The sequence below is a fragment of the Mesocricetus auratus genome, unplaced genomic scaffold (assembly GCF_017639785.1).
Source record: "Mesocricetus auratus isolate SY011 unplaced genomic scaffold, BCM_Maur_2.0 Super-Scaffold_4256, whole genome shotgun sequence".
Classification (NCBI taxonomy): domain Eukaryota; kingdom Metazoa; phylum Chordata; class Mammalia; order Rodentia; family Cricetidae; genus Mesocricetus; species Mesocricetus auratus.
Window position 1 is genome coordinate 113,399,375 of NW_024429182.1, and position 20,959 is coordinate 113,420,333.

General features: G+C 45.3%; 1 protein-coding gene across 1 annotated transcript in view; it reads right to left on the reverse strand.

The window, feature by feature from the left end:
• Tmc3 (transmembrane channel like 3) overlaps nt 1–20,045 on the reverse strand; it is a 40,705-nt gene extending 20,660 nt beyond the window's left edge. Inside the window, exons 1-11 of the mRNA XM_021231687.2 lie at nt 19,817–20,045; nt 18,541–18,687; nt 12,004–12,079; nt 10,008–10,089; nt 7,624–7,730; nt 6,921–7,019; nt 6,684–6,826; nt 5,183–5,330; nt 4,398–4,441; nt 1,878–2,025; nt 549–658 (exon numbers count right to left, since the gene is read on the reverse strand). Of these exons, the coding sequence (XP_021087346.1) occupies nt 549–658; nt 1,878–2,025; nt 4,398–4,441; nt 5,183–5,330; nt 6,684–6,826; nt 6,921–7,019; nt 7,624–7,730; nt 10,008–10,089; nt 12,004–12,079; nt 18,541–18,687; nt 19,817–19,905 (1,193 nt within the window). The 5' untranslated portion in view covers nt 19,906–20,045. The remainder of the gene's footprint in view (nt 1–548; nt 659–1,877; nt 2,026–4,397; nt 4,442–5,182; nt 5,331–6,683; nt 6,827–6,920; nt 7,020–7,623; nt 7,731–10,007; nt 10,090–12,003; nt 12,080–18,540; nt 18,688–19,816) is intronic.
• Nucleotides 20,046–20,959: the final 914 nt, after the last annotated feature.

Genomic DNA, 20,959 nt, shown 5'->3' on the forward strand with positions numbered 1-20,959 from the left:
CACACAGTCTGCTGTGCCTCAGGCCACATCTGCTTTTGACATCTGCTGTAGCAGCCACTGGCTGCCTTGGTACAGCTCATAGCATTATACAACTCTGTGCTTGGGTAGTTATTAGCAGAGAACAGGCTGTCTATCTCTTATGTCTGGCAAACAATGAGGGTCCATTTTGCCACTCAGAGTCCAACCACAGAGGGAATTCAGTAATGAGGAAATCCAGACACACATCCCATCAGCTCGATGATCTTTTGTGTCTGCTTTCCCTGCCCACTTCCCCTGTCTTCCTCTCTGTTCCCTCCTCTTCTTTCTCTGCTTCCTCTTCTTTATTACCCATAATTCCAGCTGTGTTACCTGCATCACTCTGTTCTCTCCTTCCCCACTCCTCTCCTTCCTTTCCAGTTGCCCCCAGTTTTTCTTGAGCTATGTCCCTAGGAAAGCCTTATATTAAGTGTTGAGGAGAAACCTGCCTTAGCTCTGTAGGGATCCCCAGTCCTATTGTGGGTGGATGATGACTGAGCCATCTTGGGGCTCTTCTAGCTAAGATGCTATACCTTGCTAGCTGGAAACGCAGTGTTGTCCGTGGGTGGTACATCTCCAGGGCAGCGATGAGGTCAAAGGCAGATGGTGCTAGCATGGTGACAAGGGAGACCACCACACTCACCTATGGAGAGAGTATATGTTTCTCAATTCCAACTCTCTCAACAACATTTGGTTTTCTACATGGCCACCTAACATTCACAGGGACACTGAGCTCCTGTTTAGAAACCTCCCTAAGTCCCCGAGAGTCATCCTTTTTCAGAAGACTACCACCATTCCACCATGAGGTTGCTTACGCATGCTATCTGGGCTTCTGTAGCATTTCTGTCACGTTCACCAGTCATTAATTCATTATATTTATACCTTCCTGACCTTGGATGGAGGATGGAAATAATTGTGATTATTACGATCAGAAAGGGGAAGGCAGAGATGTAATTGAATATCCCTCTGCACACGGGGGATTAATTATCTGGAGAACCATGCCTGGCTCTTGTTTGTCTGGACTTAGGGCAAAAGAAAGGAGAATGTAAGCTGGTACAAAACATGTTAGAGCTAACTAGAGAAGTCATTTCTGAACAGATGTTCTAAAAGTTGCCACTTTATAAGTGTGCAAGGAAGTAAAACTTTACTTAACTCACATAACTGGTATAAAATATAAGGAGGCATGGGAAAGGCTACCTGGTGTAATATCAGCTTCTAAGAAACGGACGCATGCGACACAGATGGATCCCCATCTAATTACTTGTTATTTTATCAGAATAATCCAAAAGGTGGTCTGGAGTTATTTTTGTCTTTTAAATCTTGGCAGGTAAATTGGGCCAAACATTCAGGACAGCAGTCACAACAGATATTAGAAATTTGGAAGTTCTCCCTAATCTCCTCCTTGGTAGTTTTTAATTTTTGGAGATAGTCGCACAAGTGGGGATGTAGGTTGTTCAATGCCCAAACACTTGGTGTGGCTGGTTCTGGAAACTATCTAAGTATTGGATGAGGCAGCTAGTGGGATTTGAGGCACACACGGTAGGTCAGTGTAGTCACTGATGCAGGTCTGTGCGTGGGGTCCACGCCTGAAAGTGTGGATGCAAAGGAACAGAAGTCAAAACTGAACCATAAGGGTCAGCGTGAGCGCATGAAGGAGTTCTTAAAAATGAAGATCTTCCTGGTTATTTAACCAGGACTCCATGCTACTGGAACTGAAGGTCCTGGCCTCTACTCTAGAACTAGCAGGCTATGCTCATTTTTAGAGATATTTCTGTCTAATTCACTAAAGAAGCAGAAACAAGGTAATGCTGTCATCCTCCTTAAAGAGCAACCTGATAATATAATCACTAGTCACTGGGTACCTCATTCTTTTCCCAAAGTGTCAGCTCCTTCTTCGACTGCTCCAGCTTCTGGGACCGGTCCACCACAAAGTAGATGAGATAGATGCTCCCAGCCAGTGACAGGAGCACCAGGATGTTGGCAATGATTCTCAGGCAGACAGTCACTGCCCTGAAAAGAGTAGCAACACAAGGATGCTGGTGATGGGACTTCAGGAGAGGGGCCTTTTCCCTGCTTGGAGTCCTCTCTGCTCCTTCCACATCCAATTTCTCATTTTCTGAGAGATCAACAGAGTTGTAAGTACAGCTATCCAGTATCCTGGAGCTTCTAAGAAACCACCAAACATTTGTTTTAGGATCCAAGTATGTGGGTCTCAGTTCTAGGGTTGTCACTTATAATTGGAGTCCTACAGGGGTCAGGAGGTGACTCTGCTGTGAATTGCCTGCCGCACAAACATGAGGACCTGAGTTCAGATTCTGAGAGCCCACATTTAAAATATGCCAGGCAAGATGGAGTGTACTTGTAGCCACAGCACTTGGCTTTGGGGAGGCAGTGACAGGCTGATCCCTGAAGCTCATCAGCTAGAGAGCCGAGGCAAATGAGTTTCAGGTCTCAAACCACAAAGGAAGACAGACTTGAGGAAAGACACCCAGCATCTACATGTGTGTATTCACACCTACAGTAACCAATATATACTCACATACACCCACACACATACACACATTAGAGTCCTGTGATGCAGACAGGAATTCACATAAAGCTTCCAGCAGAAGAGGAATGGGGTGGAGAGGGGAGACTGGCCTCCTGTCTTTCAAATGACAGTTGGTGGACACGCCCATCATTCCACACCATGAGTCTGACATCTGCATGTGTTTACTTGGTTACTAGTTATCTTTTCCCTGGGTTACATGGAATCTCAGAATCTCTTTTTCATCCCTATATTTACAGCTCTCAGGGTAGACCCCCATCACATCTAAATAATTCATCAATATGTGTCACATAAACAGCAACTCAGTTACCATGAGATGGGAATTGATAATATCCCCTCCCTTGTTTGGTCAAACTTCCTCTGACAGTGTGAGAAGATTAATAAATCATCAGTGATTCTAGAATTTATATAGAACACCTCCCCCCTTTGTAGAGACTGGGCAACTGACTGGTTGGTCTGTTTCCAAAACTTTTTCTTCTGCCTGTTTGGGGACCAGCAGGAAACGAGAGTTCCAGGCAAAGGTTTGTCTTCAGGGAGGTGACTTGGGAAATAATTTCAGCAAGCAGGAGTGAAGGCTGGGGAAGTGGTAGAGTCTGCCACAGCTGGACACAGCTGGAGGCCTGCTCAGGGCAATGGAATGCTCCCAGTTACTCAGCATACAAGAGAAAAGTGTTCATTCCATTTCCTGAGTGACTCCATAGGTACCCTTGTCCAGAGTGTACCTAGCTGCGGATGACAGTACATGAGTGTGGATCAGGACCCTGTGAATACTTCCCAGAGCAGCATTAGGTTAGCTAGCCTAGGTATGAATAAGCTTGCATAACTCTGCCTGGAGAAAGAGAAAGAGCCAAGATGATTTGTAAGGGCACACAAGAATTATATCACTCCTCCCATGAAATCCCCCTACTGGCTCACCAGTAATGAATTGTTGAGTAAGACCTCTTAGATCTAGAATAAACTTAAAAGTGGCAATGTTTTTCAAATTCCAGGTGTCATTTAAATCACTTGACTAGATATGATAAAGACATAGACTCTGCATCCTATTGCCAGGGACGCTAATCCAAACTGAGGTATGGCTTTCAGAGACTGTGGTGACTGTGTTGGGCTTCTTCTCTGGTCTCTGAGAGACCTGCTGGATCTATCCTGCCAATCACTGGAGAGGAAGTGTGGGTCAAAAAGGTTGTGGGTCAGCTCTCTGGGTCACCGGGGTTTATGCCGGGGGTGGGGGGGTGACTAGATCACACCTCTCTCAGCTGCTTGTGTATAGCTCTTTCTGGCATCACCCCTGTTCTCATCACATTTAATTGAACTGGACTATGATGTCAGCAAGGACATGAGGCAGATGGACCTGTCTGTCCTGACGAGGACAGGACCATTGCTCCTTCATAGCAGCACCATTCCATTCCCTTGGGTCTCTGCTTATAGATCTCAAGACATACCTGTCCCCCAGGAGGCCTTCTCAGAATGCTACAGCTGTGAATGGGATGCTCCTTGTACCTTAGGAACTCAGAGATTTGTTTCTAAATAAAACAAATCCTAATGATACTCACATGTCTAATTGTTACTAAAAATGGCCATTTTATTACGTAAGTAAAAGAACAGGAAACTGGTCGATTTCAGACGCCCTGTCGAGGTGCAGGAGGTACAGAAGGAGAAACCACTCCTAAAGACTGCCATGGAAAAGGAATGAGGTTCCCGCAGGTGGCATTACTAAGGCGACTAATGATAAGAGGAAGGAGGAGCTGCCTACCAATTATGAAAATAAGACAAATAACTCGATAACTCTTTGTACCAAATAAGGCAAAAATTAATGAATGGGCATATTAATACTTACATGTTTTTGTGTTTTTTCTTTTCTTGCTCTTCCAGTATGGCCTCCTGGAAAGAAAAACACATGCAGCATTAGAAGCTTAGCCTCATAACCAGTTACAATCACTAGGAATAATGCATCCAACTGGGCATGGAGGCACACCCCGTCATCCCAAGCCCTTCGGTGTGAGACCAGCCTGGGTCTAAAAGCAAAATGAAAAACAAGAACATCAACAAAACCAGCCCTTCCCCAAAACTCTGATCTATTATCTTAATTCTTATCGTCAATGTCTATGACTTTCTTCTGTAAGTTTCTATTGACAGCAATGAATTAGACATCAATTATCTAATAATCAGTTAAGCAAAAGAATGGAGAGAGAAGGTTGTGACACTTTGGATCATGGGAACATTTCCCCCTCAGAATAAGGTTTCCTTTAGTTGCCTATGACATTCAGCTGTCCCAGATCTCTGATTTTGATCACACTGATTCCTAAGTTAAAGATAAAAGCTTGTATACATCACGTAGAAGTATTTATTCATTTGTAGGCTTTAAGAATCCATTGTGTAATTTATAAAAAATACACGAATCAAAAGTTTTAAGATGAAACAATATACGCAAATAAAAGAGTCATTTTGATCTTCTGCTCTCACACCCTATGGATTCTTGCCGTGCATTTCTGGGTCACGTTGACCTCATTGGGCCTGTTGCCCTGGCCCTGAGGAAAGGGAGTGTGCCGGCTCAGCCAGCAGAGGGTGCAGACTGTTTTGCAGTCTTGACAGTCTGGATTCCACAATGCCGCCTTCACTTACCCTAATGCTGTTCACGATGGCAGCTGTTTTGCTCTCTGCTGCCTCTGGGTTCCCAATGAGGTAATCCCAGGCACAAAATACCCGCCAGCAGAAGGTGTAGTTTTCATTGGAGGCACTGGCCAGGCTGGTGCGGGAGTTCTTAGCCATTCTGCAAGAGAGGCCCCAGTCAGGTCACAGGCACAGGTCTGGACCCTCAGCCCAGCCTTTCACCAGCATGAAAATGCAATAGTAATTATCTCATGAGTCCATCCGATAGGCAGTCCCACTAGCACTGTGGCGGCCAGCAGCCATTGGGGTATGCTTGTCTCAGGACATCTCATGTCTGCCGCTGTGATGGTAAAGTTGTCACCATCCCTCTGAGGTCAGCTGTGTTCCTGTAGCTTCTGCCTACCGTAACTCCTCCCATGGGATCCCCCAAAACTGCCGAATCCCTCCTGCCCAGGGCATTCCTTAGATATTCGAAGGCAGGAGATCCCTCTCTGCCTTTTAGACCGTACCTCCAGTAATAAGCATTGGCTTCCTTCCCCAGCTACATTTCTTGCTCTCGAATCTGCTCTGAGTTGCTTTTAAAGAGCAACACCTAGTAAAGGATTGGAATTGCTCTGGTGGGGTCCTGAGGCTACCAGGAGCTAAACTGGAGGGCCTTCAGTAATCTGAAGAGCCCTTGCAAGTCGCTGTATACCTCTTCAAGTGTGGTGGGTTTGCTTATTGTATTTTCTGTGTAGTTCCTGACCCTAAACACGTCTATGTGCACTTTGCTGCCAGAACACTGAACGTGTGTGTGTGTGTGTGTGTGTGTGTGTGTGTGTGTGTGTGGCAGGGTGGCAAGTGGGTGAAATCACAAAGTAGACCAAAGATATGCGCTGAGGATCCTTTGTCATCTCTCTCTCTCTCTCTCTCTCTCTCTCTCTCTCTCTCTCTCTCTCTCTCTCTCTCTCTCTCCAGCTCTACACTGAAGTAAAGAATATTAGCCTGAAAGGGAGCTTGGTAGCCTGGTGCCTTTTTGAGCCAATGTTTGCAAAGGGCTCTGGGTGAAGCTGGTGGAGCTCACAATGGGGTGCTGCAGGATTCTCAAGCCTATTTGCTTTCCTTTATACCTGAGACCTCCTCTCAGTGATACACAGGAGGCATCAATGGCATGACTTCTCACCTGGTCACAGATAAACACAGAACCAAAGAGAGCTGTTTGCTTTCTCCCACTTCTAGTCACCTAGATGCCATTGATCATATCTTATTAGTGCAGCTATGGCATTTTCTGAAATCACACGCTACACATAAATTGCTAAACTTATTTCTCCAATCCCCTCGCAGAGGCTTGCACAAAGTAGTTGGTGTACAGTAACTGCTGGTTAAAATTAGTATAACTCTCGAGCCTTGGTCTCCTCCTCTGTAAAATGGCTACAGTGACTCATAACTTCACAGGGCTATTGACAGGATGAAGTGAGATCACACACGTTCTAACTGAACTCCAGATATGGTTTAGAGAAGTCGACAGTCATACTTTTTTAAGAGAATGATGAAGCTGTAGGCAAACACTGCCATCCCCACCAGGAAATATGCCAAGGGCAGGCGGTAGCCTGCTCTCCCAATCCTCCTCTCTCTTCCATAGTACCCGTAGAACAGGACAGAGTACTGAAGGTAGCCCTGCAAAGAGAGCAAAGAGTTGTCTCCCAGATCCCAGAATGGTAGCCCTTTCAGCCCTCCTGCAAGGCCTGGGTGTAGTCAACATTAGCCTTACCCCCAGGGACCAGACAGTGTCCAGATCTTGCGCAGACATGACCTGCTCCTGGGGGATAGTCTTGCTGGCTGTACTTCCAAAGGGCTGGCCTGCGATCAGCTGGTAAGAGAGGAAGGGTTGACATGTTCCTCAGGCTGGGGGACTAGATAAGAGGAATGGTGGATCCCTGTGTATCTGTGAAGGTGCTGTGATTAGAGTTTGCTTGCCAGTGCAGTTACTGTGCAAACCCACATGAAAGAACTAGAAGCGGCATCTGTAGCTAGACCACTGAGGTCCCCAGACCTCTTCTGCAAAGGATATGAACAGTTCTATTTATAAGAGACGGGTTTAGTTGGAACACTGGGCTGGCAAGCCAGTATCTAGGCCAACTACAGGATGTCACCTCTTCTTGTATGTCCTGATATGGATATGAATGGTTTTACATCATTAAGTGGTTGGGGAAAATAATCAAAAGAAAAACAACATGATATGGAATTTAGACTTCAGCCACTCTCACTGGTCTCCGCCACATTCAAACCTTCTTTTGCAATACTGGACAAATCTAAGTAGTGGTGACTAAGTCTGACATGTTCACTGTGGTTTTTTTTTCCCGGAATGCTTGCCATGTCCTTCCTAGCCTTCGTATGAAGACAATGAGGGCAGCAGGTTGTAGCACCTGTCTCTTTCATGCTTTGCACCTCCTGGCTCCTGGGACAACTCTTACCTCAGGAATGACAACAAAAGCACCTGTCATCATTGTGAGCACTATGTTAATTCCGAATAACCACCTCAGGAAGATGAAGTAGGAGGCCACACCAGATCCGAAGTGACCTATGGGAAGACAACACCATAGTGACTGTGCTCAACCACCACAGTGCAGAAAGCCTGTATCCAGCAGCATTGCCATCCACCCTCACCAGCAGCACACACAAGAATAAAGATGCTACGATGATGACCCCCACTGGCTGGGTCAGCATCCTGAGCTTGGCCTCCACGCCTATGTACAGAAAGACTAGCCCTCGTTTACCAAGACCACTGTCTGACAATGCCCCCAGTGCCATACTCAGCTAATATGCCAACTCAAATTAACTAACTGATGTATGCTTTGGAAAGGTAGCAACTTCTGAGACTTTCATATACCTCTGTCCTGTTTTGGTCACTTTGCACATTCCAAGGTTTCTTTAAGGTCTCAATTTCAACAGCAAAAATACCGTGGTGTTAACACCTGGGGAAGCTGGGTAAAGGGTATGTAGAAAGTCTATAATGTTCTGTACACACACACACACACACACACACACACACTTCCTCTGAACTTAAAGGTAGGAGAACATTTAATTCCACTGAAATATTGGACACGCGTTTTCTAGCTTTCCATCTAGCTTTTGATCTTTTTATGTACGTGAAATCTATTTTCTGAGGCTGGAGAGATGGCTCAGCCCCTGAGATCATCAGCTGCTCTTCCAGAGGACTTGGGTGTGATTCCCAGTAACCAGGTGGTGGCTCACAACCATCTCCAATTCCAGACATCCTCTCCTGGCCTCTGTGGGCAACGCACACGTGTGGTGCACACACACACACACACACACACACACACACACACACACACAATGCACCCACACGCTTGCAAATAAACCAATCTTTAAGGAGCGCTTTCCAGTAGTTAAATTAAAAGTCAGTTTTCTAGGTAATTTTCCTCTTTGCTTTTCTGATTAGACAGGTATCCATGCTAAGATCTCATTTCTCATATTTGCGGTAATGGTTTTCATGATATCTGACTGTAGACTCATATTATTTAATAGGATATTAAAATGAAAGGACCGGTTTTTCTTTTTGAAACAGCTGTATTTACAGAGTGACTTCTATTGACTCCAGCAACAGTTTGATACAGAAGGAATGGTTTGCATTCTTATCTCCTTCTGAAATGTTTGCCTATTCCTTTGAATGTTGGTCGGTCCCCGCACTGTATTGTTTAGCTGTTTAATGTTTAGTAATATATTTTATTTTAACGTTTTGTTCATGTAATTGCTTGGGAATATTTTTCACTCCTATCTCCCAATTTATCTCTTGTACGTTTTTGTACTTGATTTTGTGATCATGTGATCAAGGACTCTATGCAATACACCGCAAATATTTGTGGAATTGCATTAAACATTGGAACTGATTTTTGTGGAAGTCTACAACTTTGAATACATGTTCCCCTGTCTCTTCAAAAGGGCATTCATCATGTCAGATCCAGCTTCCTGCTTTTCTTTAGTCTGGGACATTTTCAAGTTTATTTCTTTGTGTATGTGGGCTGGGGGGAGAAAGAGATGTGGGGCATGACTTACTTATTTTTAGCATGAATTTTCTAAATGCTTATGGTCTTCTATAAGAACATGTATTTTCATGCTTATATCTGGATGCTATCATCTTACTTCTTACAGTTTTTCACTGGTCCTTGAGAGTTTGCTGTCTGAATGAATTAGTGAACTAGGAATAAACACGTAGCCATGGCTGAATGTAGAAATGCAGCATGGGGACTTGCCCCATTCTGAGAGGTGGGGAGTGGTGGGGAATGTCATTCTGTATGCTGTGACTATGTGTTTCTCTTATTGGTTGATGAATAAAGCTGTTTCAGCCAAGGGACAGGCAGAATTCAGATAGACGGGCAATCCAAACCAAGATACAGAGAGAAGGAAGACAGGGTCAAGGGACACCATGTAGCTGCTGGAAGGAAGGATGCCAGGACATCACCTAGGTAAGCCACAGTCATGTGGTGATACATGGATTAATAAAAATGAGTTAATTTGTAAGAGAGAGCTAGCCAATAACTAGCCTAAGTCATTGGCCAAACGATAATAACTGATATTAAGCCTCAGAGTGGTTGTTTCATAGTGGCTGCAGGGACCCAGTGGGCAGAGTGAAACTGATCCAAAGGGACTAGATTAGATGGGGAAAGGTCTTCTACAGGTGAGGGCACTGGGTCTTCCATCTCCAAGTCCAACATGAGCAGAGCCTCTAGCCATACAAGTGCCCTGGCTGACTCTACGCCAAGGCCTACCAGATGTCTTAGACTGTGTGCTGGCCACAGCTGCCCATCCTTCTTCCACTCTCCCAGTGAATACTTACTCTCAATTTTCTTTATCCTCATTTCCCAAGGGATGAAGATGACCACAAAGTTACAGGCCAAGCGGGCGAATTTCCGCCAGAGCTAGACAGGAGAGGCCATGATTAGAAAATTTCTCATTCATAACCTTGAAAATGGCTAGGGCTCTGGGGTTCTGGGTAGAGGAAGGCCTCCCAGACACATCCACAGAGGCTTTAACTATGATGTTGCAGGCCATTAAACACCCCAAAGGCCACAATAGCTAGCCCCTTACCTTCCTTGTGTCCTGACCAGTCAGTATACATCAGTTTGCACTTCGTGCTATGGGGTCTGTGTTCCTTTTTGGAGACAGACTCATGCCAGGCTGAATTCAAATTCACTATGTACCTAAGTATAGCCATGAACTTCTGATCCTGCTTTCTCTGTCTCGCTAGTGCCGGGGCCCCACCACATCTGGTTAATGTGATAATGTGATGTTAATTGAGATCAGGGCTTTGCTCATGCTTGACAACCACGTTACCAACCAAGCTATGCCCCAACCCTGAAATCTAGATGCTTTTGAGTCACAGTCTGCCTTATTTATGGGTTGAGAATTAGGAAAGTGAACATCACATGAAAAATGTCATCTCAAGATTCCCATTTGACCCAACTGTAGACTCCTAGTAACTCTGTGAGTGGAGCCTATAGATCTGTTTGGATCATCAGGCTCCCAGATGATTCCATCTGCACCCTTGTTTACAGACCAAAAATCCAGAATCTTCCCTGAAAATGATCTCTACCCCATATTCGTCTTGCATTCTACAAGCTAGTTCCTGGCCTTTGTCCTGGCCGAAGCTGCCAAAAATAAGCTTGGGAATTTTGTCTTGTGGACTTAGCATACAAGTGCCAAGAGTATGAAATCATTCCTCCCTCTCTCAAAGGAGAACAAAGCAGAATGTGGCCTATACTGGCTCTGCTGTCCAGCAAAATTGACAGGTTGTGCATTCTAACACACAAACAGTCCGGGTTTGTGTTGGAAGCAAATGATATCATTGCACAAGGAAGAGCCACAAATGTAATTACCGCATTCCCAACTGTAAGACAGCACACGGTCCTGACACAGGCTCACAGGATAATGTCATTCAGGGTGCGTCTGCTAAGGCCAGACGTCTGCTTGCACATGGAAATCTGAGTTTTATCAGAAGTTGGAATTGTCTAGCTCATGATTTGAGAGCCAAGTCAAAGACAGGCACTACTCCATGAGCAGTCACACAGACTGCACTTGAGTGCCCAGGAACAGATACCTCTGTCTCTAAATTCTCCTTGTTAGGGTCACTGGTCTTTCTTGCAATTTTCTTATGTCTATTTGGCATCATCTGCACTTTACACACCCGACTCATATCTAGAGTCCAGAAATACATGAAACTTTCTGACCCCTCCCATCCCTATGGTCCCCAGAGGCAGGGAGGCTCAAGCATCCATCAGCAAGGGCCTGGGCTTAGTAAATATCAGGTCTCTACACTGTTTTAAAGTCCTAAAACAAAGAAGCACAGGGCAGGAGTCAGAGACCTGAGCTCTAGTTGTAACCAAACATCTGTCTCATCATGAGCCCCTAGGAAGTTCTTTTCCTTCCTTGGCAGCCATTGGCTCATCTGTAGAAGCAGCAGCACATCTCAGGGAGTGGCACCCGGTCCTTTTCCCATTTTTAATTGTCTGAGGATTTCAGTGTGAGGGCTATGGCGATATAGACAAACATAGGGATGAACAAGTGCAACTTATATGTATGGGGTTGAATCAGGAAGGGTCCTGGATAATTCTCACAAAAATGAACCAAGTTTACCTGTATTATACAACTCATAACTGGTGGTACCCAGGACTAAGATCCAGGTTTGGCAGAGTTCGAACTTGCTGACTCATCCGCTATTCTGCAGTTATTAATGCTGGGATGCTCCTAACCTACATGGGATGACTGGGACTATGACGGCTTCTGGATTCTAGAGTAGGAAGGGAGGCCACCTGTGCCTCGCACGTGCTCGTTACCTCTGCTCCTGCTGCTTGGTAGCCTCGGGTCCTAGTCAGCCTCCCTTCAAACTTCAGAATAATCTCCTTTGCTCGTCTGAGAGAAGAAAAATGTAAAAGTTACCACAACTTTACCACTCTCACCGTTTTTCAAATATGTGAAGACACAGCAGGAAAAGGTACCAACTGATGCAGGAGTACAATTAAAATATTTCATTCCCTGACTGTTGTTAAGAAGAAAATGTCCTTTAAACTACTTTAAGGGGCTGGAGAGGTGGCACGGCAGTTAAGACTGCTCACTGCTTTTTCTGAGGACTGGAGTTCTGTTCCTAGCACCTACATGATGACTTACAGTCACTTATAGTTCCAATTCCAGGGTATTGGATGCCCTCTTCTGACTTCCACAGACACCTGTGCACACATAAAGTCATGCAGATGTGTACACACGCAAATCTTACAACTGTCATAACATTTATGTGGGTGAACTAATTGTGAATAGTGAATCCACATCAATTAGTTATGACTGGATTTCTCCACATGCTTCTTAGGCTGACGGCTAGCTGGGGGTCACAGGCCTTAGGTATCCTGAGAGCAGCCAATATTCCTCAGCTCCTCTATTGACACTTGCCTCTTCCAGGCATTTCTTTTTAGTCCATTTCTTGAGACTTTATTTTTATTTTATGTGTATGAGTGTTTGCATATATGTTTGTGTACCACATGAATACAGAACCAGTGGAACTCTGGGAGTTAGATTCCCCTGGGACTGGAGTTACAGACCATTGCAAGTTGCCGTTGTAGGCCTTGAACCTGACCCAGACTTGATAAATGATTTTAGTCAATAAAATACTCTCCTTACAAGCATGAAAACAAGAGTTCAATTTCCCAGATCCACATAAAAATCCAGGTGTGATGGTGGCCACTTGGAATTTCACTACTAGAAACAGGCAAGCTGACCTAGCTTGCTTGGCTTGGTGAGGCCAGTTCCAGACTAGTGAGAAACTTGTGTCATAAAATGACATTGAGAGAATCCAGAGGCATGGCACCAGAGGCCATCCTCTGGTACGTACACAGATATGTACCTGTGCTCTCTCTCTCTCTCTCTCTCTCTCTCTCTCTCTCTCTCTCTCTCTCTCTCTCTCTCTCTCACACACACACACACATGCAAATAAACACACTTGCATATACACAATGAACTGAATCCATTGGGATAGTTATTGTTAAAATAATAACTGAATGAGTAACAGGTTTGCAATATGAATGTTAGCAACGTGAGCTGGACTGATTGGACTGATGTCAGAGACTCTTAGACATGCACACTGTTCAAATAACCTAATGATACATAACCCCAAGGCAGAGCTACTCATGCACACCTGATGATTAGCCTGTCTATGGGGTTACACTCAGTGTTAAAGAGCTCAGTTCCTCTCAGTTGGTCAGTTTCTGGGTTTGACGGATTTAATAGGACATTCTTTTTTTTTAACTGAGAATTTTTTTATTTTAATTTTAAATAGCTTGTTTTACATGTCAATCCCAGTTCCCTCTCCCTCCCCTCCTCCCGCACTCCCCTTCCCCCCCACCCTCCCACCCTATTGCCAAATCCTTCCACATAGGGGATATCTAGAGTCTGTCATTTCACTCTGGGTAGGGTCCAGGCACTCCCCTAAGAGTCCAGGCTGAGAGAGCATCCCTCTTTGTGCTATAGGCACACGATGACTGTTTGTATTCCAGGGATAGACACTGATCCACAGTTCAGGGCCCCATAGGTTGCCCAGGCCTTCTCGCTGACACTCACATTTGGGGGGTCCAGATCAGTCCCATGCTGGCCTCCCCACTGTCGGTCTGGGGTCCAAGAGCTCATTCTTGTATGTGCTTCCCAAGCCGTCATAATAACACCCACTAGATGTGCTCCTTTAGGGGCACAAGGGACAAGTCAATTGTTTCTACACTACAGACAAGGTAACCTCCCCAAATCATTACTTTTCTCCAAATTCTGGATTTTAGACTTCCACCCCACTAATTGCAATATCTTCATTATATTTTGTTTTTGTTGAATCTGGGTCTTCTGTGTGGCCCAGGCTGGCCTTAAACTTGCTATATAGTCAAGGATGACCTTGAACTTCCTTATCCTCCTGGCTCTGGCTTCTGAGTTTTAATGCCCTCATTATTGTAGCCTACCACCCACGCTGGCTCTACCCAGATCAAATCACAGGTGTTGAAAGGATGAAAGCTGACGACCTAGCCCCTACCATGACATCTTTTAAACACACAAACAGTAGTATGCATGCAAAAAATAAAATACTGCAAAAGTCACAATAGCAAATAATTTCATCGTCGTACTTGTAGCTTTGTTCCCTGCACATATTTTTGGCACTGTTGTTTTGGTCAAGGACAGCGCCATGCAGACATGCATGAAAGAGCTGTCCCAGAAGGGCTCCCTACTTAGTAAAGATGACTTAGCTGCCAAGAGGCAGTGATGAAGAGGAGGGGACACCGCAGCTCTGTGGTGGAGGATGAAGGTGTGGGGAGATGAGGGAGAGAGGCACACAACACAGGCCCGGTAACAGGAAGCAAGTGTGAGCTGTCTTCGCAGACGGGTAGCTTTTACTGGTGTTGGAGTGCCTCCTTGATTTCTAAGCTGTCAGGGTTCCTCACGCTCCACATACACCAGGACAAGCCTCAGTGGGTTCAATTAGTGAAGCGGTGCTCCAGTAGCTTTTCAAGGTAAAGGGCAAGAGATGTGGGACACAGGACAATGACAAAGGAGCCTTGCTGCCAGTCTGAGGTGTGGCCTGTGTCTGACATTGTTGGAGTTGTGGTGAGGCAGGCAGGGTGATTGAACTCAGCAGCCACCCAGGTTTGTGTTTTATTCCTGAAATTATCTGAAAGAATGGTAAGCATCTACTCTGCTCTGGTCACAATGTTAAAAAAGGTTTAACCTGGCCTGGGGAGATGGTGCAAGGGAGTGAATTGCTGTCTTAGGTTTTTATTGCTTACAAGAGACACCATGACCGCGGCAATGCTTATACATTTAATTGGGGTTGGGTAGCTGACAGTTTCAGAGGTTCGGTCCTTTATCATCATGGGGGCAAGCACAGAGGCATGCAGGCAGATGTGGGGCTGGAGTTTAGAGTGCTATATCTTGCAGGCAACAGGAGGTCAATTGATAGTCACGGGGGAGCTTAAACAAGAGACCTCAAAGCCTACCCTCATAGTGACACACTTCCTCTGAAAAGGCCACACCTTCTGATAAGTGCCACTCCCTTTAGGGGGCCTTTTTTTTTTTTTTTTTAAAGAACCACAATTGCTTACTGTGTTAGCATGAAAAACTGAGGTTGGATACCCAATCCAAGAGAAAGCTGGTCACAGAAGCATACATTTTAAGTCTAGAACTAGGTGGTTGGGAAAGGAGACATGGTATGGAGAATTCACTGACCTGCTGGTCTAGCAGGAATAGTGAGCTCCAGGGTTCAGTGAGAGACTCTGTCTCAAAGAATAAGGTGGAGAGTGACAGGGGAAAGTGTTTACCCCTGGGCATTACTAGTGCACACAAAGGTCAGCTCTCTCTGTCTCTGTCTGTCTCTGTCTCTCTGTCTCTGTCTCTGTCTGTCTGTCTGTCTCTCTCTCTCTCACACACACAGTTTAACTTCCCACTACTCAGATAAAAACTGTCATTTCTGAATGGTATTTGAAAGTTCTGGTAGAATGCATTCTTCTTTAGTTTTAAATTAATTGCTCCAAAGAGTAAATAAAATCTGTCTGTCTGTCTATCTATCTATCTAACTATCTATCTATCTATCTATCTATCTATCTATCTATCTATCTATCTATCTGATATCCCAGCCACAGTTTCCCCTTTCTCCTCTCCTCCCAGCTCCTCCCCAGAATCTGCCAATCCACTCCTCCTCTGCTTCTGTTTAGGGAAGGGCAGGTCTCCCATGAGTATCAACAAAACATGGCATATCAAGTTGTAGTAAGACTAAGTACCTGCCCATGAATTAAGGATGGGCAAGGTGACCCAGTATGAGGAATAGGGTCCCAAAATCCTGTAAAAGTCATAGACAGTTCCTATTCCCATTGTTATGAGTCCCACAAAGGGACCAAGCTACACAACTGTGACATATATGCAGAGTGCCTAGGTCAGTCCCATGAAGGCTCACTGGTTGTCTCTTCAGTCTCTGTGAAGTCCTGAGAACCCAGGTTAGTTGATTCTGTGAGGTTTCTTGTTTGACCCCTCTAACTCCTACAATCCTTTCTCCCCCTCTTCTACAGTATTCCCTGAATACTGTTTGAACTGCATCTGTTTCCACCAGTTGCTGGATGTAGCCTCTCTGATGACAACTGGGCTAGGCACCAATCTGGTCACAGGAGATGGCTAGTTCAGACTATGTATCCAGTATTGCTAGGGGTCAAGCTGGGGTCTTCCTGGGAGATTCCCTTGCATCATGTTTTTACCTGACCCCAAAAGCCCTCCTTTTCCAGTAGTCTCCTTCACTAATCTCCCCTCCAATGCCCTCCCCACTAACAACCTGATCACTCATGTTCCCATTTCCACCCACCTTCGTCCTCTCTGGGAATCTCTTCAATTTGCCCAGAGTGTCTAGCTTAAAGTTGATCTTGGCACTCATGTTTGCTCAGGCTGCCTTCTTGACATCTCAATGGTCTTTCTCATCTGACAAGTGGGCATGGTGCTGCTTACCCTTAAAGGATGGCAACAATGAGATCCAGAAACAGACACGGGAAGTGGGCAGAGGAGAAGCCACTGCAGCCTTCCGAGATGAAAGTGTCTTTAGCCAGAGGGTCACGTTGGTCAGACTGGGACTCAAACCTCAGGAATAGGTGATTTTATTGGAAGATGAATGAATGAGCCTGATAGATGGGAGGTCTCAAGGGACAGGAATGCACATCGGCATCTAGGAAACCATGCCGAAGAGCACAATGTGGTGATGTGACCGTATTTCTCTGTACACAGGAGGTCCCTGAACAGCAGGTATGGGGAGTCAATTCATCCTCTAAGTATAATGTTCACCACCACAGCTCGGCAACATTAGTCAAGAAGACCATGCCACCAACTCCCCTTATGGGATCTGTGGCAATAACCCCCTTCTTAGGTGTACATGTTAAGTATTGAAAACATAGCACCCACGGTGCTTAGCACATCTTATGTTTATAAACTCAAACTTCAGAGGACAATAGGATCAAGCCTAATCAATAGTAAAAATTCTGGAGACCTGGAATGTTGGGTGAGTATGGTCTATTATGCGTGAAGCCTCATGTTCCGCTCCCAACGTCACAGAGATGAGAGGAGAGAGACTGGATGCATCTTCCATAGTGTCTGGCTCTGATTCTGAGAGGTGTCACAGGCAGTGTTTTTGACAGCACTCTGAGTGCTTTGCTGTTGACATTTTCACAACACTGTTGCAGGAGATGGGAGTCATTGATTGTCACCACCTCAGCTTTAAAGAGAGGACCCTGTATCTAGAGAAATTAGGAAACCTGCCCAGGGTCGAATAGCTAGAGATCCAAATAGGTAGTGGAATTCAGAAGGGAAGTTTTAGTTTTAGAGATTTGTAATGGCCTGCTCTTGGGGTTCCGACAGGATTCACCCTCAGCTGCGGCCCCTAAGAGCACCACCTGTGCACATTCACTATGCTCCCTTTTAAAAGGGCCCTGCCCACCTCCCATCCCCCCCTCCTTCTTCCCCCCCACCTGCCTTTCTTTCCTCTCTCCTGCTGTTCCTGTTTCCAGAGCTGGTCTCCCCGCTCCCCTTTATGATTCTTTTTCCTTAATAAAAAACCCTTCCACTTAAACTCTGTTGCATGGCATCTTTCTCTTTTGGGCCACTTTTTAAAATTATGACAGGATCTGTCTTAAAGGTCTAAGCACGCCAGACAGTGGTGGCCCATGCCTTTGATCCCAGCATTTAGAAAACAGAAGCAGGCGGATCTCTGTGAGTTTGAGACCAGCCTGGTCTACAAGAGCTAGTTCCAGGACAGCCTCCAAAACCACAGAGAAACCCTGTCTCAAAAAAGCAAAATAACAACAACAAAAAAAGAAAAAGGCTAAGTTTTTAACCATGAGTGAGAAAGATTTTCTAATGGGCTCAAAATATCCTAATAACCTGGTCACTAAAGATACTTTCTTTGTAGGAGAGATAAAAGCAGGAAGTTAAGGGGATGTTTCTTTGGTTCTGGCCCTCACCCTGTGTCCTGTGAGTGGGGGACAATGAGAAAATCTAGTGTTTAGAAAGGAGATTAGAAACCCCAAACTGTCTACCAACACAAAACAACTCTCTTTCTCTGTCTCTCTGTCTCTGTCTCTGTCTCTGTCTCTCTCTCTCTCACGCACACACACACACACACACACACACACACACACACATACACACACACACAACACTGTGACTAGATGGTCCCTTCAAGCATCTTTGGGTCGTCTCTGAGTCATATGCAAGGTGGTCACTGCTTTCACATCCCTCTTCACCCCAGCTTTTCTGGGCAGGATGTGGTTTAATCATAAAGTCTACTCACTCTTATTAACATTCTCTGTGGAGGCCCTCACCTCAGTGCCCGCAGCTTCTGTCCCATGGTCCAGGGTCTGCAGCGGATGTTTGCCATGAGATCTTTCTGGAACTGTATACTCTGAAAGATTTGTTCTGGATCATTGCTGTCCCCCGTTTCATCAGCATTAAAGCTGTCATCCGAGTTACTGAATGGAAACGGGCATCATGGAGGAAATCTGATTAGAGAATTGCTTCCAGCAAAGAGCATCTTTCCTGGGTAATTTCTGCATCTCACTGTCCTAGGGTCAGCTGTATGGTGTGTGTGTGTGTGTGTGTGTGTGTGTGTGTGTGTGTGTGTGTGTGTCCATAGACTGAGAGCAGCCCACAGAAACTCATTTGTGGGATTCTATTACTTAAGTTGTTAGTGAAAAAGAACAACTTGTTAAGGCAAGAGACACCCAAGGAGAGAGGAGAAGAGGGTTTCCTGCAGTGGAATCCACTCTTAGGGAGCAGCAGTTTTGATAGGAGACACAGTCTCATTTACAGACTCGCCAAAGTGACCAGCCAAATGTAGAGGCATAATGCCTTCTTCTCCCACACTGAAGGTAAAAGAGATAAACACAAACCTGCATCACCTAGAGATGCCTTTGTGTTCTTTTAAAACCCAAGACAAGAGAGTTAGAAGTAGGCAGTGGTTTTTGCAAAGAAAAAAAATGAGTTAAGTGAATGCTGGGGCAGACTCCTCCAAAGCATGGCTACTGTGTAGAAGAACACTATTCTAACACATAACAGGGCCTTTCCCCCAGCAATATTTAATATGTAACCCAATACATTTTTAAGTGCAGATGATAAACTTTGGCTTTTGCAAGAGAAAACATTTCTTTTCATTCTAATTGAGACGTCTTTTATTTCCTTGAAGGAAAAAATATTCTTCAGAGTTAGCGGAGGTTTCAGTATTTAACAACAACAACAACAATAAAATCCTGTTAAAAACTTAACACATTGGGTTCCTACCCTTACCCACTTCCAAGTTGTCAGAAGCCTTTTCAAGCAGACACCTGATTTACCTGAGGTGACAGGTGTCTTGTAAGCTCTGTTCTGACACGACACTAGCAATAGAGAAAACAGGGACATGCAGAAAGAGCCCATGTGTGGGCTGTGTGTGTGTATCCATTGGCGGGCAAAAAAGTGAGTGTCGGTTACAGCTCTGGTCAAGAAGCAGCAGCTGGCAGCTTCTCCCTCCCAGTGCACTGATGTGGTGGAGACCCCAGTTCTATGTGACTCCGGAGAAGTAAGTTTATGCATTCATTTTGGAGAAGCCAGTAGGCCACTCACCCAAGCAGCAGGGAGTCCTGGTAGAGGTAGCACTGGCTGGCATTTCTCCGGATGCTCCTGTAGCGCTGGGATGCCTTTGAGGTTTTCATGAGACCTGGTCTGCTGCCCGTGGACCCCGGGGACAGCCAGGAAGTTGGGAGGCTGGGAACCTGCAGGCAGGAGTCTGTTCCAAATGAGCTTTCGGAAAGGGGCCTGCAGAGTTGATTTACTCTCCCCAGTCAGAAGCAGGAGCAAATGCCAGCCTGCATCTGGTGCTGGGGCAGAAAAGAAGCCAGAAGGCCAGCCAGGGTCATGCATATGTAACAGTGAGGTGGGCGTGCCCACATTGATTGGCTGGGATCTGGACGGTAAGGGGCGTGGCCCAGTGGCCTAGGGATGAGTTGGTTCTTCCCAAAGTCTATCTGCCCTCTCCTGTGCCCAGACGGGACTCAAAGACTTGCAAAGTCCTCTGTGTCTTAGCATAACTGATAGTTACTTAGTGCTTAGGGAACATAGAAGTCAGGGCGTGGTGTTCCCGTTCTTGTCTCTTCAGAAGAGCCCTGCTGCCCAGGCACAGACAATAGCCCTCTATTCTTTTTATTTTTTCTCCTCCCTTTACATCTTTTTGTTTTTGTACTTTGCATGATGTCAAGCTTACAGAAAGCTGGCGCCACAGTACCATGAGCATCTCAAACGTCTCGCTACTTCCCATGTAGATTTACCACTTACATTTTGCCTTAGTTCTTAACCCGTGTTTTCATTGCCACCTACCATTTGCAAGTAAACTCTAGAAATACTGACATCTCAACCTTAAAGATTTCTCTGTTCTAGTAATAAAAACTGAATTACTTTAGGTATAGTTTTACATGTGTTAAGTGTGGGCATACCAATAGGCACAATGACCCCATAAGACTGGGTTTGAGAAAAATTAAGATGTTTTTTAAGGGCTAGAGAGCTGGCCAGAAGCTAAAAGAATTTGCTGTTCTTCCAGAGGGCCTGAGTTCAGCTCACTAATCAACTGTAACTTCAATTCCTGGGTACCTGATGACACTTGCATCTCTCTCTCTCTCTCTCTCTCTCTCTCTCTCTCTCTCTCTCTCTCTCTCTCTCTCTCTCTCTCTCTCTCTCCAAAAAGAAGTCTTTAGGAAACAAGACCCTGGAGAT